Source organism: Thalassophryne amazonica, chromosome 3 (assembly GCF_902500255.1).
Source record: "Thalassophryne amazonica chromosome 3, fThaAma1.1, whole genome shotgun sequence".
Lineage (NCBI taxonomy): Eukaryota > Metazoa > Chordata > Actinopteri > Batrachoidiformes > Batrachoididae > Thalassophryne > Thalassophryne amazonica.
This window is the reverse complement of record NC_047105.1, coordinates 135,140,251-135,156,647: the sequence shown is the minus strand read 5'-3', so window position 1 is coordinate 135,156,647 and position 16,397 is coordinate 135,140,251. Positions and strand designations below refer to the sequence as shown.

At 42.1% G+C, this 16,397-nt stretch overlaps 1 protein-coding gene across 2 annotated transcripts in view; it reads left to right on the top strand.

The window, feature by feature from the left end:
• Nucleotides 1-16,397, top strand: part of shq1 (SHQ1, H/ACA ribonucleoprotein assembly factor) — a 143,075-nt gene that overhangs the window by 80,419 nt on the left and 46,259 nt on the right. For both annotated transcript variants that reach the window (XM_034167475.1, XM_034167476.1), the window contains exon 11: nucleotides 6,931-7,051. In XM_034167475.1, the coding sequence (XP_034023366.1) occupies nucleotides 6,931-7,051 (121 nt within the window). The remainder of the gene's footprint in view (nucleotides 1-6,930; nucleotides 7,052-16,397) is intronic.

Genomic DNA, 16,397 nt, shown 5'->3' with positions numbered 1-16,397 from the left:
CCCATTGGGATTCCCGGCAAGAATATACAAAGACTTTAGTGTGAAGAGTGTAGGAGGGGGTGACGAGTGTGACAAATTTGAGTGTGATGCAGTTCATTCAGTGTGATGCACTCTGGAGTTCAGAGAGTGTGACGCAGTCCAGCAGCAGCACTGTCGAGCTTTGGCAGTATTCTGACAAAGCAGCAGCGGTGGATCTGATGGGCTTCGATGACAAAACTTTCCAGCGGTGGCAGCTGAACTGACGGGCCTCGGCAGCAGGGTTGATGAGTGCCAACAGCGGAGTTTTTCCAGCAGCGGCAGCTGATCTGACGGGTCTCGACGGTGGAGCTTTCCAGCAGTGGCGGTGGAGCTGACGAGTGCTGATGGTGGCATTTTTCCGGCAGTAGCGGCTGAGCTGACGGGTTTCGACGTCGGAGCTGATGAGTCTCAATGGTGGAGCGTTCCAGCAGGACAGAGGAGGTAATCGTGTCTGGACTAAACACGTCATCGGACATATGCCAGGGCAGTGGCTGTAGGCAGTGGTGCCTGTGACATAGAGGACACACAGGACGAAATTCACTCACTGGACCAACAGGTGATTCACTTTTTTTCCAACAAGGACATCCTCATTAACAGTACGGATATTGCAGACTGCCATTTAGTCTCAAGAAAAGACAAAAAGTCGAAACCGGTTGTTATTATTATCCGGTTTGTGAACATGAGGTTTAAGAATGATTTGTTAAGGCAGTCAAAAATGTTGAGAAAACCAAGGTGTACGTAAATGAATAGTTCTTCAAAAACAGAAAAAAAAAATACAAGCGACCTGGACCAGAAATGGTAATGGATGGATTAAATTAAATGGCACTCCGGATGAAGTGAAAGTCCTAATGATACGAGAGCTTTCAGACTTGGATCATTTTAAGTGACTGCTCCTCAAGGAAGTAAATGTCTTTACTGGTTCTTTATCACTTATTTGGAGGGTTTTTTGTTTTGATTATTGTTTTGTTCTCCCGTTGTTATGAATAAAGTTTTGAGAAAACTTATATTAGGTACTGGTTCAAGCAGTCAGTCTTCATTTAGCCGCAAGTTTGGTTTGTGGATTACAACTTTTTTATAATTGATTCCAATTTACCTCTGCACAGGAGTTTGACCTAAAAATTTGTGATTACTCTGAACATAAATCTCATAATATTGAATATAATATAGATCCAGATTGTTTTTTTCCTCAAAAATATTACTTACCACTGCAATTACTTTACTGAGGAACAATTTAGGAATTGTTCCATGATAAACGGGGTCATTCTCCATTATACATTTCAGTAGTAGAAGTCTTTCTTGAACTTGTTTAAAATTCAGGATTGTTTAAAAAATGTCAATCTTTTCTGTTCTTGCGGTTACTGAGGGGGATGAGCACATGGACACTGTAAAGCTTGAGGGTTCTGATCCCCCCTATAAATAGGATGCATAAACGGGGTGGTTGTGTGGCATTTTTCGTTGGTTCAAGTTATAATTGTGAAATTGTTAACATGTCCTTTTCTCTTGAAAATATTATGGAAACGCTTATTGAGTGTTGTTAGAAGGAAAGGTGATGTAACACAGTGGTAAACATACCACTGTCCCAGCTTTTTTGAAACGTGTTGCAGGCATCCATTTCAAAATGAGCAAATATTTGCACAAAAACAATAAAGTTTATCAGTTTGAACATTAAATATCTTGTCTTAGTGGTGTATTCAATTGAATATAGGTTGGAGAGGATTTGCAAATCATTGTATTCTGTTTTTATTTACATTTTACACAACATCCCAACTTCATTGGAATTGGGGTTGTAATATTTATTCAACTTATATACATATTTACCAACACCAGGAAGCACAGCCACATCACTCCTGTACTTTAGTCCGTGCACTGGCTTCCAGTCCATTTTAGAGTTGATTTTAAACTGTTAATGTTTGTTTTTAAAGCTGTATATGGCATTGCACCTTCTTATTTATGTGACCTGTTAAAAACACACAACCCTGTCAGAGCACTTCAGTCTGCTGACCAAAACTTTCTGGAGGTTCCCAGGTCCAGGTCCAAACAATGGGGTGACCATTCTTTTGCAGTAGCAGGTCCTAAGTTGTGGAATGCATTACCTCCTGAACTTCTTCTTCTTCTTTGTCTTTCCATCTCACCCTGTCCTCTGTATCTTCCTTTGTCACACCAACCACCTGCATGTCCTCTCTCAGCACATCCATGAACCTCCTCTTTGGTCTCCCTCTTCTCCTCCTGCCTGGTGGCTCCATCCTCAGCATCCTTCTCGCTATATACCCTGGGTCCCTCCTCTGCACATGTCCAAACCATCTCAATCTCGCCTCTCTGACTTTGTCTCCAAACCGTCCCACCTGAGCTGTCCCTCTGATATGTTCATTCGTAATCTTGTCCATTCTTGTCACTCCCAAAGAGAATCTCAACATCTTCAGCTCTGCCACCTCCAGCTCTGCTTCCTGTTTTTTTGTTAGTGCCACTGTCTCTAAACCATACAACATAGCTGGTCTCACTACTGTTTTGTAAACTCTCCCCTTCACTCTTGCTGATATTCTTTGGTCACAAATCACTCCTGCTACCGTTCTCCACCCACTCCACCCTGCCTGCACTCTCTTCTTCACCTCTCTACCACACTCTCCATTACTTTGAACAGTTGACCCCAAATATTTAAACTCATCTACTTTCACCACTTCTACTCCTTGTAACTGCACTATTCCACTGGGCTCCCTCTCATTCACACACATGTACTCAGTCTTGCTTCTACTGACTTTCATTCCCCTTCTCTCCAAAGCATATCTCCACTTCTCCAGACTAGACTCAACTTGCTCTCTACTCTCACTACTGATCACAATGTCATCTGCAAACATCATAGTCCATGGGGACTCCTGTCTGATCTCATCTGTCAACCTGTCCATCACTACTGCAAACAAGAAAGGACTCAGAGCTGATCCTTGGTGTAATCCCACCTCCACCTTGAATGAGTCTGTCATTCCGGCTGCGCATCTCACCGCTGTCACACTATTCTTGTACATGTCATGCACTACCCTAACATACTTCTCTGCCACTCCAGACTTCCTCATACAGTGCCACAACTCTTCTCTTGACACCCTATCATAAGCTTTTTCTAAGTCCACAAACACACAGTGTAACTCTTTCTGTCCTTCTCTGTACTTTTCCAACAGTATTCTCAGCGCAAACATTGCATCTGTAGTGCTCTTTCTCGGCATGAAACCATATTGCTGCTCACAGATCTTCACCTGTTTTCTAAGCCTAGCTTCTACTACTCTTTCCCATAACTTCATGCTGTGGCTGATCAGCTTTATGCCTCTGTAGTTACTGCAGCTCTGCACATCACCCTTGTTCTTGAAAATAGGAACCAGCACACTTCGTCTCCACTCCTCAGGCATCCTCTCACTTTCCAAGATTTTATTAAACAATCTGGTTAGAAACTCTACTGCCATCTGTCCTAGACATTTCCATGCCTCCATTGGAATGTCATCTGGACCAACTGCCTTTCCACTCTTCATCCTCTTCATAGCAGTCCTCACTTCTTCCTTGCTAATCTCTTTTACTTCCTGATTTACTCTCACCACATCATCCAGCCTTTTCTCTCGCTCATTTTCTTTATTCATCAACTCTTCAAAATATTCCCTCCACCTTCTCAGCACACACTCCTCACTTGTCAGCACATTACCATGTGCATCTTTTACCACCCTAACCTGCTGCACATCCTTTCCAGCTCTGTCCCTTTGTCTGGCCAATCGGTACAAGTCCTTTTCTCCTTCCTTACTATTCAACTTCTTGTACAGCTCGCAATATGCCTTTTCCTTTGCTTTTGCCACTTCTCGCCTTACGCCGCATCTCCTTGTACTCCTGTCTACTTTCTTCATCTCTCCGACTATCCCAAACCTTTTTCGCCAACCTCTTTCTCCTTATGCTTTCCTGGACCTCTTCATTCCACCACCAAGTCTCCTTGTCTTCCTTTCACTGTCCAGATGTCATACCCAGTACTTCCCTAGCTGTCTCTCTCAACACATCTGCAGTACTTTTCCAGTTGTCCAAAATTGCTTCCCCTCCAACTAGTGCTTCTCTCACCTGCTCGCTAAATTTCACACAACAGTCTTCCTCCTTCAGCTTCCACCATCTGATCCTTTGTTGAGCTCTCACTCTCTTCTTCTTCTTTACCTCTAAAGTCATCCTACAAACAACCATCCTATGCTGTCTAGTGACACTCTCTCCTGCTACCACCTTACAGTCTGTGATTTCTTTTAGCTTGCATCTCCTATAAAGAATGTAGTCCACCTGTGTGCACCTTCCTCCACTCTATGTTACCCTGTGCTCCTCCCTTTTCTTAAAGTAGGTATTCACCACAGCCATTTCCATCCTTTTTGCAAAATCAACTACCATCTGTTCTTCCCCATTCCTATCCTTGATACCATATCTACCCATTACTTCCTCATCACCTCTGTTCCCTTCACCAACATGCCCATTGAAGTCTGCTCCTATCACCACTCTTTCATGCTTGGGCACACTCTCCACCACCTCATCTAACATACTCCAGAAATCTTCTTTCTCCTTCACGGAGTTAGAGTTGCAGAAGCAAGCATAAATCAGGCTTTAAATAAATTATCATAAATTCTGAATTTATGTAATTTGATATCTTAACTATTTTTTAATCTTTTTGATAGTACCTGTACCTGGATGTGTTGCTGTATGTCGTTAAAAGATTTTTTTTTTTTTTAAATGTTGAAAACAGAAAAAGTTAGTTCAGTAGTTTAGCACAATTGGCCCCAAAATGGTGCCATATTCTCAGTTGTCACTACTCTTTGTATAAAGGGACTCAGTCCCCCCCAAATACACAGTCTCTTTTGGAGGATGGCACAAGATAAATCCATGGATGAAACCTTCCTACCTGTCGATCAAGTAGCATGTACCACATAAATACACAAGTTCTCCATTCTTTCTGCTCATACTGTAATTTCCACCCTGTGTGGATTAGGGAAGATCCAAAATAAATTCAGATTTATCCACCCAATTCTTTTTTGTTTTTTAAGTCAGTAATGATGTATGTAATTATTCGACCCTGGCAAATGAACAGTTCAAAGACATCATTAAAAGCCCATAATTCATGGCATGATATTCATGTCCGTGATGTGTACAACCCCTGGCAAAAATTATGGAATCACCGGCCTCAGAGGATGTTCATTCAGTTGTTTAATTTTGTAGAAAAAAAGCAGATCACAGACTTGACACAACACTAAAGTCATTTCAAATGCCAACTTTCTGGCTTTAAGAAACACTATAAGAAATCAGGAAAAAAGATTGTGGCAGTCAGTAACTGTTACTTTTTTAGACCAAGCAGAGGAAAGAAATATGGAATCACTCAATTCTGAGGAAAAAATTATGGAATCACCCTGTAAATTTTCATCCCCAAAACTAACACCTGCATCAAATCACATCTGCTCGTTGATATTGACCCTATGCCATGACATTGACCCTATGTGTCTTTTTGCAAGGAATGTTTTCACAGATTTGCTCTATGGCAAGATGCATTATCATCTTGAAAAATGATTTCATCATCCCCAAACATCCTTTCAATTGTCCAAAATATCAACATAAACTTGTGCATTTATTGATGATGTAATGACAGCCATCTCCCCAGTGCCTTTACCTGACATGCAGCCCCATATCATCAATGACTGTGGAAATTTACATGTTCTCTTCAGGCAGTCATCTTTATAAATCCCATTGGAAAGGCACCAAACAAAAGTTCCAGCATCATCACCTTGCCCAATGCAGATTCGAGATTCATCACTGAATATGACTTTCATCCAGTCATCCACAGTCCACTATTGCTTTTCCTTAGCCCATTGTAACCTTGTTTTTTTCTGTTTAGGTGTTAATGATGGCTTTCGTTTAGCTTTTCTGTATGTAAATCCCATTTCCTTTAGGTGGTTTCTTACAGTTCGGTGACAGACGTTGACTCCAGTTTCCTCCCATTCGTTCCTCATTTGTTTTGTTGTGCATTTTTCGATTTTTGAGACATATTGCTTTAAGTTTTCTGTCTTGACGCTTTGATGTCTTCCTTGGTCTACCAGTATGTTTGCCTTTAACAACCTTCCCATGTTGTTTGTATTTGGTCCAGAGTTTAGACACAGCTGACTGTGAACAACCAACATCTTTTGCAACATTGCATGATGATTTACCCTCTTTTAAGAGTTTGATAATCCTCTCCTTTGTTTCAATTGACATCTCTCGTGTTGGAGCCATGATTCATGTCAGTCCACTTGGTGCAACAGCTCTCCAAGGTGTGATCACTCCTTTTTAGATGCAGACTAACAAGCAGATCTGATTTGATGCAGGTGTTAGTTTTGGGGATGAAAATTTACAGGGTGATTCCATAATTTTTTCCTCAGAATTGAGTGATTCCATATTTTTTTCCTCTGCTTGGTCTAAAAAAGTAACCGTTACTGACTGCCACAATCTTTTTTTCTTGATTTCTTATAGTGTTTCTTAAAGCCAGAAAGTTGCCATTTGAAATGACTTTAGTTTTGTGTCATGTCTGTGATCTGCTTTTTTTCTACAAAATTAAACAACTGAATGAACATCCTCTGAGGCCGGTGATTCCATCATTTTTGCCAGGGGTTGTATTACCTCTGACCACAACTGGTAAGTTGCAGGGCCTCTCAAATGAGATGTTTTTTACCACTACTTACAACATGACATATATATTTACTGAAAATAAAGTTTTCATTGCTCTTTTTGCTTGGAAGAGAGAATTTCTGTATCATAATTCGTCCATGCAGTTCGTCCTGGATATTGTGTTCTGTATCTGCCCGCAAGTGGAACACATTGTCATCTTTACTGCTGTTATAAAACATAACCCTGACTTTCTGTTTGCCTACCGTGGTGTGTTTGTGTTCCCAGGGAAGGTCTGTGTGCTGAAATGCTTGCTCGATATTCACAGAGTCTTCAGAGAGAATGACCCCGCCTACATCCTGAACGACCTGTACATCACAGATTACTGCATCTGGATCCAGAGGGTCAAGTGAGTTTACGGACTCTTAAGCTCACGTCTTGAGTGTGTCTGTCACCCCCACCGTGCACCATTTGTCACAGCAGGGTGGTGAGAGGATGTTATCTACTCTCTAACACTTGCCGTGCAACGGAGGAAAAAAGGTGCACTGATGCATTTTGATTGTTGTTCAGCTGTTACATGCCAACTGAAGAGGTGAATGCAGTCGCGCTGTCTGACTCATCACTCCTTCATTGATGTCATTCTGTGTCATCAGCAGTACATGCACGCACTGCACTAACATGGGGCTTTATTCAGACTAACAGCAGGTTGTGATGCGTGTTCCTGTAGTTTATGCGTTTTAACATTCTCTGGTGTGACAGGGGAAATGTGATGATTTTGTCAAACTTTCCACCTCCTCTCTCACTGCAAGTTGTGATCGATAAGCACAAGCACAGCTTGTTTTACTGTGACTCCAAACTGCACAGTCAATAAATAGATTTTTGTTCGGCGCAGTTATAATGATTATAACATGTTCACATTCATTGAGTATGTTCATACAGTGTTACGTCTACAGAGTCTCTTAACTTGAGTCATTCTGAAAATGATTGACAGTTCCTTCTGTTCTTATTTTGGCAGCCACAAGAGGTCATTCGTGTCCATCTCACCCAGTCTTCATCACATTCACAAACCTCCTCTATGACCTCCTTCATCCTTCTCCCAATATACCCTACATCACCACCTCTGCACGTCCAAGCCATCTTAATTTTGTCTCTCTCACTTCCACCAAACCATACAACCTGTGCTGATGTTCTTATTTCTAAGCCTGTCCATCCCTGTCCTTCACAAGGCAAATTGCAGTATCTTCAGCTTTGCCTTCTGTCTCCTTGTTACTGTCACCACCTCTAAGCTTTACAACACAGGTGGTCTCCCTGCCTTCTTGTTAAATTTCTCTTTCCCTTTTGCAGATATCCTTCCCTCACAAATTACTGCTGCCCCTCTTCTCCACTCACTCCACACTCCCTTCTTCACCTCTCTACCACACTGTCCATTTACTTTGAAGAGTTGACTCCAGGTATTTTAACTCATCTACCTTCATCACCTCTACTTCTTGCAGCTGCACAAGTCCACTGTACATCTGCTCATTCACACACCTACTCCATCTTGCTCTGACTGGATTTAATTCTCCTCCTTTTCAGAGCATATCTCCACCTCTCCAGACAAGTCTCAACCTGTTCCCTACCCTCACTACAGATCATGTCATTTGCAGACACTATCTGTCTGATCTCATCAGTCAACCTAAACATCACTACTGCAAACAAGAAAGGACTCGGAACCGATCCCGGATCTAATTCCACCTCTCATTCCTACTGCACATCTCATTGCTGTCGCACTGTCCTTATACATATCTTGCACCTTCACTGACATTCCCAATGTCATCATACAGTACCACAACTTTTCTTTAGCCACCCTATCATAAGCGTTCTCTAAATCCACAAACACACTGTAAGTCGTTTCTAAATCTCCATAGGCAATCTAAAAGCAAATACTGTGTCATAGTGCTTAATTTTTGGCATGAAGCCATGATGCTCCTCACAGGTCTTCACCTTTTTCCTCACCCTACCTTCCACTACTCTTTCCCACAACTTCATGGTGATCAACTTCATGCCTCTGTAGTTACTGTAGCTCTGTGCATCACAGTTATTCTTATGAATCAGTTCCAGTGCATTTCTCTTCCACTCTTCAGTCACGGTCTTTGTTTACAAAATTGTATTAAATACTCTGTTTAAAAGCTCCACTCCATAACATCTCCACTGGTATGCCCCCTAAACCAACCGCCTTTCCACTGTCCATCCTCTTCATAGCTGTCCTCACCTGTTATTCCTGTTATGCTTCCTGATTCACTCTCTCCACATCATTCAACCCAGTGTCTGTCTGTCTCTCTTTCTCATCTGTGCCTCAAAATATTCCCTCCACCTTCTCAATGACTTTTCTTGTTAGCACATTTGCATCTGCATCATTTGTCAAATTTATTGTCAAGTAAGTTCTCACATGCAAGGAATTTGATGTGGTGTCATCTGGTCATCATACCTCATCCCACACTGAAAAGTACTGTACTTCTGCATGCTTTTGCACAGCCCTATTTATGGGGCCATTATTGTAGCAAAAGTATTTGCAAATATTATTTTGCAAATACTTGTGGGCCATATTTCGATCCACAAATGTCTAACCAGATCCACAAATATGTTAAAAAAAAAAAATCTGTGTCTGTAATTAGATTCACAAATGTCTATTAAAAAAAATCCATATTTCTGTATAACAGTGTGTCTGTGAAAAACAGGCCACTCGGTTGGATGTGTTCTGACACGACTTATGCTACAGTTCAGCTGCGTTGTTTTTCCTGTGTTTCAGTGACCAGGAACATAAATGGATCGTCTTACGTCTTATGGTAATAATAAGAAAATGTTAACACAAACAGTATTGTATCCTGCGGAAGAGCATTGCATTCACTGGATTGGGGGTGAGAAGCGGGCTAAGGTTTGCCGATTATAGCACACTGGGATCGGACACAGTGTGGATCTTCCCTTATGCTTCCTCTATGAATCATATTCCTCCAGAGAGGGGCACAGGGCCCCCAGACTGAAAAGCGTCTGGCTGCGAGTTCTTCTGGAATCAATAACTTCAAAACGAATTGCCATTTTAAATCAAATGTGACCTCTTTCCAAACATTCTACAACAGACCGAAACCATTCGTCCCCAGTTCTTTGTGAATTACACAGATCTTGACATGCAGCTGGCTTATTATTACCATTTTATTATTCTTGTGTTTATTTAAAATTAAAAGACGCAAGACGATCCATTCATGTTCCTGGTCTCTGAAACACAGGAAAAACAAACAACGAAACACACCCTCAGAGATGTTCTTCAAGGGCCCGGTCAGGCTTAAAACGGTAGTGGTGACTAATATCATTGGTGCTTGCGCCCCCTGGTGGTTAGTCTCCACACAAGTACAAATCGCTGCATGTATTTACAGCTCTACTGCGGCAGAACAGATTGGATGTGTAAGAACACATCCAATCCAGTGGCCCGTTTTTCAGACACACGGTTACACACACATGGATTTTTTTTTTTTTTTTTTTTTTTTTTTTTTTTTTTACACATTTGTGGATCGAAATACATATTTGCAAATACTTTTGCTACAATAATGACCACATACCTATTCCACTATATTTGACAGTGAATATACGTTTGCATATTTGCTTATTTGTCTATTTTACTCATTTACTTCTTACAGTAGTTTCTCCTTTTCTTTTTATTGTTGTCTATGCACCAGTTACAACAGATCAAATTCCTTGCATGTGAGAACTTACTTGGCAATAAATTTGATTCTGATCCCCTGACCAATCAAATATTCTGTTTGTGTGTTCTTGATCAGGTCACATGTCTGTGAATAAAATCTTCATATGCAAGTATTTGTATTTTCTCTTCAAAATTTCCTAAAGATTAGTTCCTCAAGAAGAGTTAATTAGGAGTCAGAATCAGTATAATGTCAGACAGTCTGTTGCTGCCATGTTATGCAGCATTGTACACTGTATGTGTTTCCTTCCACTTCTGTTCTGGTGCAGAGCATTTTAAATTGAATGCAATAAGCTGTGGGCAATTTCAGCCTGTTTTCACTCAGGTTTGTTTTGGCAGATTAATTTATCAAATAGTAGGTTATTTTGATTTTGGTTCAGTTGCTAACTTTTGGACTAGGAAAGATGTTCTGATGTCATTGTCATGAAACTGTCATTCACCTTCCAAATGTACACTGCTGCGGTTTGGTTTTGGTGCAAACTAATGAAGAGAAAAGGCTGCAGAGTGATGCAGTGACTGCAACACTTGAGAAGCTGAGTAAAGAATTGAGATTGACTTGGTTTGAGATTGTCTTGGCTCAAGCCTAAAGGCACTTTGACACTTGAATTTGATCCCTGCACTCCCGCACAGTTTGTCTTGCCAGTGTATCCCGCTTTGACCCGCTTGACGCCACACTATATAAAATGGTCATTTTGTAGCCGATGACGCATTTGATCTCAGAACTTGGCTGATGAAACCATCTAAGTTTTGTTAATTATAGACGTAGCGTCTCTTCATAATCTAATTTCAGGTTCAGATGCCTTGCATGCAGTGATACGCATCAACACTGAACAGGTTGTGCAATGTTCATGACTAGTTCACGTAAGTGGCACGAAATTAATGCATGCCAGCAATTTTAAACACAGTTCACGCACAGTTTACAACAGGTGAAAGGCGTTTACTCTCTGGCAGGCAAGATTGCGTGCCAGTGTGGGGATCAAATCCATGCACGTGTGAAGATGCCTTAAGGCAGGACTAAGACTGGACTTGGCTATCAGAGGTGTGTCTGTATGTGCAGTGTTTGTATTGTTGAAGCATTCATTTAGTCTCAGCAGTGACATTCATGTTTCCGGATCCTCGGCTTTTGAGATTGAGAGATGGCTGGGTTTACGGAGTCATTAGGTCACAGACGTGTCAACACCGATATCTTCACAGAGAATGAAAGCCCATGTTTTTACTTTCCTGGTACTTCCTGCCTTTCTGTATTGTTGTGAGACTTTGATGCTAACCAGGATTTACAGTAATGACTGGATGTCTTTGGTACTTGGTCCCTTTGGTGAATCCTTGGACACTGCTGGAATTAAACTGTCAAACACATGGATAGTTAGGGAGATTAAGATGCGAAGTATCACTTGTTTTGTGAGGGAATGTCTGTTAAGAAATTTTGGCCATGTGGTGCGTTTCTCTGGGTCCAGTCCACCATGCAGTTGTCTCAGTATTGAGGACCCCAGTGGCTAGAGAAGACCAAGGTCCCACCTACATTTCACCTGGATGCTGCAGATACAGTAGATGGTTATTTCATATGTAGTTCCACATATATTCAAGTCTTCTATAATTGTTCCATTTCCTAAGAAGCCAGAGACATCCACTCAGAGAACTTTTGACCAGTGGCGCTCACCCCAGTAACCATGAAGTGCCTGGAAAAGCTGATACTCAAATACATAACCTCTGGTTCCTGTGTTGACACTCTACAATTTACCTACCATCCTAATAGATCACTGGACGATGCGCTGGCCGTAAGCCTCCATCACACCCTGCAACATCTGGGTAGCAGCACAATGTATGTTAAGATGCTTTTCCTTGAGTGTAGTTATTCTTTAAACACCATCCGGTCAGAATCAGATTTATTGCCAAGTAAGTTCTCACATATGAGGAATTTGATCTGGCATCATTGGTGCATAAACAACAATAAAAAGAAAAGTAAAAAAATTGACAAATAGGTAAAACTATGTTCACTGTCAAATAAATGTAACATAGTGGGATGCGGCTGTGCAAAGGCATGAAGATGTGCAGTACCTTTCAGTGCAGGGATGATCAATCAGTACTGTGGGGGGAGGCAGGGTAAATGGGGGTCTCTGGCATTATTTATAAGTCTCGCTGCAGACAAGAAGCTGAGTTTGTGTCTTGAGGTTTTAGTCCTGATGGACCTCAGCCGTCTCCCAGAGGGGAGGGTAACAAAAAGTTTGTGTCCTGGGTGAGAGGGATTGGCCACTATCTTCCTTGCTCGCCTCAGGGCCCTGGAGGTATACAGGTCCTGTAGGGATGGCAGATTGAAGTCGATCACCTTTTCTGCTGTGTGGGTGATACGCTGCATACAGGGAAGCTGGTTGGGAAGTTGACTGACCTTGGGGTCCCCACCGCCATCTGTAATTGGATTCTGGATATCCTCATGGATAGACCACAGATGGGTGAGGATGTGAGGAAGGGTCTCTACCAGTCAGCACTGGATCACTGCAGGGCTGTTGCCTCAGCCCTAAACTCTTCACACCTATGATTGTGTCTCCACCCAGGACAACACAATCATCATCAAATATGCTGATGACACAACCATCCTGGGCCTGATCACAGGCGGGGACGAGGTCGGATACAGGGCTGTGGTTAACAGCATACTTGTCTGTGGTGAGGAGAATAACCTCACCCTCAATGTAGATAAGATGAGGGAATTAGTAATAGACTTCAGGGAGAAAGCTCCCCCTCTGCTGCCACTCAACATCAGGGGGACTGAAGTGGGGAAAAAAGTGGACAGCTATAAGTTCTTCAGACTTCACTTGACATCAAATCTGAGCTGGACTCTCAACACTGCTGCCACGGTGAAAAAGGCCCATAAGTGGCTGTGCTTCATCAGACTGCTCAGGAAGGCTGGACTGAGTGCCCGTTCACTCACACAAGCCTACAGAGGACTGGTGGAGAGCATCCTCCGTACTGGCATCATGGTCTGGTACAACAGCATCACCCAGACAGACAGGAAGGCCCTTCAAAGAGTGGTAAAGAAAAGACTACAACTACCATGGACATACACATATATATACAAAACTCTGCAAGAGAAAGACCCACAACATCACCAGGGACACACGTCATCCAGTACAGCCTTCTTCTTAGACACAAGCACACAGCAAACAACTCTAGAAGAAAACAGAGGGAAAAAAATGACAGGAAAAGAAAAAGAAAAGGCGTTCTTTAAATGAGTGGAAACAGTGCGACCACCGGACTTTCTGGTAAGCCATAACAGCTGTTTTGATTTTATTTTCTGCTCCATGCGTCAGTCACCTTGCTTTCTGATTGGCTACACATCACATTCAGCAGGCTGTGTGCTCTTTTGTGGTCAAAGGACACCACACACATTGTGATATAAGGCCAAGATAGTCCAACATGTTGAATATCCCCGATTTGTGATTGGAGCGCCCCGATGTCCTTCTGAACAGGTCAGAGTGCGCTTAACACACCACACACGGCAGGAATATCTGATAAGATCATCTTTAGCATCATCACGATTGTCGGGCATGATTGTACAATGGCAAATAGTCTCTTTATTCTTGATTTTTGAGCGGTGGTGATGAAGTAGTTGACCCAGAGCAGTTCCGTGGCACGGTGGATGCTGTGGCACCAGCTCGTGCCCCCAGACCTGACCTGAGTTTTAGAGAAGGTGTTTGCAGCAGCATAAATGAAACCCAAGAGGCAAATTCACCATAACAGATCTGAAAGCAGTGAACCAGGTAAAGTGTGAAGCACTTTTAGATGTGCATGTGTTGCTGTGCGTCATGTGTGTGTCTAACTATCAGCTCAGATTACAAACTGAATGTGAAAAATCTGCACTTGTTTCCCAAATGTTGTAGGTTTTACTGTTCCCTCCTCGTCCCCATTCTGTTTCACAGTATTTACAAATTTCAGATGTGGTATTACTCAGTAATGAGGTCTGCTTTACTCTTGGCCAGGGTTCAGCCAAGTGGTGCGCTCGTCTGGAAAAAACCTGGTTGAAAAATGCGTGCCTGATGTTGTAGGCTCAGCGCCCAGATGCAGACACGATAAAAAGGCCCCCCGGGATTTAGTGCCTTTTTCCTTCCTCTCGTTTTCATTTCTGTGTTTTTTCCAGCAGAAGGCTGGAGTTCTGCTCGTGATCATGCTGCTACTGTCAGTTGGCACTGATGTGACTGATCAATGACTGTAATCTGGATCAGCAGATTCTCATTCAGTTTAATCTTGTGGAGACAAAATATAGACGTCATATTTGTATTCAACATTCTTATTTAGGACTGTAGGACTGCTTTTTTGCATTTGCGCAATATCTCTAAAATTAGAAAGGTCTTGTCTCAGAGTGATGCTGAAAAACTAATTCATGCATTTATTTCCTCTAGGCTGGACTATTGTAATTCATTATTATCAGGTTGTCCTAAAAGTTCCCTGAAAAGCCTTCAGTTAATTCAAAATGCTACGGCTAGAGTACTGACAGGGACTAGAAGGAGAGAGCATATCTCACCCATATTGGCCTCTCTTCATTGGCTTCCTGTTAATTCTAGAATAGAATTTAAAATTCTTCTTCTTACTTATAAGGTTTTGAATAATCAGGTCCCATCTTATCTTAGGGACCTCATAGTACCATATCACCCCAATAGAGCGCTTCGCTCTCAGACTGCAGGCTTACTTGTAGTTCCTAGGGTTTGTAAGAGTAGAATGGGAGGCAGAGCCTTCAGCTTTCAGGCTCCTCTCCTCTGGAATCAGCTCCCAATTCAGATCAGGGAGACAGACACCCTCTCTACTTTTTAAGATTAGGCTTAAAACTTTCCTTTTTGCTAAAGCTTATAGTTAGGGCTGGATCAGGTGACCCTGAACCATCCCTTAGTTATGCTGCTATAGACTTAGACTGCTGGGGGGGTTCCCATGATGCACTGAGTGTTTCTTTCTCTTTTTGCTCTGTATGCACCACTCTGCATTTAATCATTAGTGATTGATCTCTGCTGTCTTCCACAGCATGTCTTTTTCCTGGTTCTCTCCCTCAGCCCCAACCAGTCCCAGCAGAAGACTGCCCCTCCCTGAGCCTGGTTCTGCTGGAGGTTTCTTCCTGTTAAAAGGGAGTTTTTCCTTCCCACTGTTGCCAAGTGCTTGCTCACAGGGGGTCGTTTTGACTGTTGGAGTTTTTCCGTAATTATTGTATGGCCTTGCCTTACAATATAAAGCGCCTTGGGGCAGCTGTTTGTTGTGATTTGGCGCTATATAAATAAAATTGATTTGATTTATTTATCTGTCAGTTCACTGTACTGCTGAAGCCGTGTCACTCCAGTCAAAAGCTCTTTTCCTAGTGACATCGGTCCCATTTTCTTGACTTTCTTCTCTGGTGTTTTTCATTTGCTCTATGCTGAAACAGAATACCAGCTAGACCTCACACGCTGACTTTTATGACATGGGTCACATCGTGCCGTCCACTGACCTGTGATTCAGTGATGCGCCCCCCCCTTCACATTCGATTCACTTGAGGACAAAATGTTATTTCAAAGTTCATGACAAAATTATTTTGTTGTTGTTGTGTGAATGTGACCAAATGGTTGCAGCAGTATGCGGAGGTCTTTAGAAAATGTACAAGAAAAGAAATATGACCATGACCAAGAAATAAAAAAAAAACAAAACAAATCAGGACCATGATCAGGAACCTGTTCAACTTCCATTTTGTACTGTAGGGGTTAGAACTTATCAGATAATTGGTTGGAAAAGTCCTTCCTGACAGAAAATATTTTACCTTTGACTTCCTCCTTCAAGCTTTTGGGGGCAGTTTTATGAAATAATCCTCCAGGTCCTCAATGATGGCTAAACTTTCATACATCATGTAGTCCTCATTTAAATAAATTTAAATAAGTCCCCATAATATTCACGAAGCTAACTGATCATGGCTAATCATTAAGGCTGTAACGGTACATGTATTTGTATTGAACCATTTCGGTACAGGATGTTCGGTACAGGGCTGTTCACGGGTGAGTTTGTGTTGCGTGTGTTT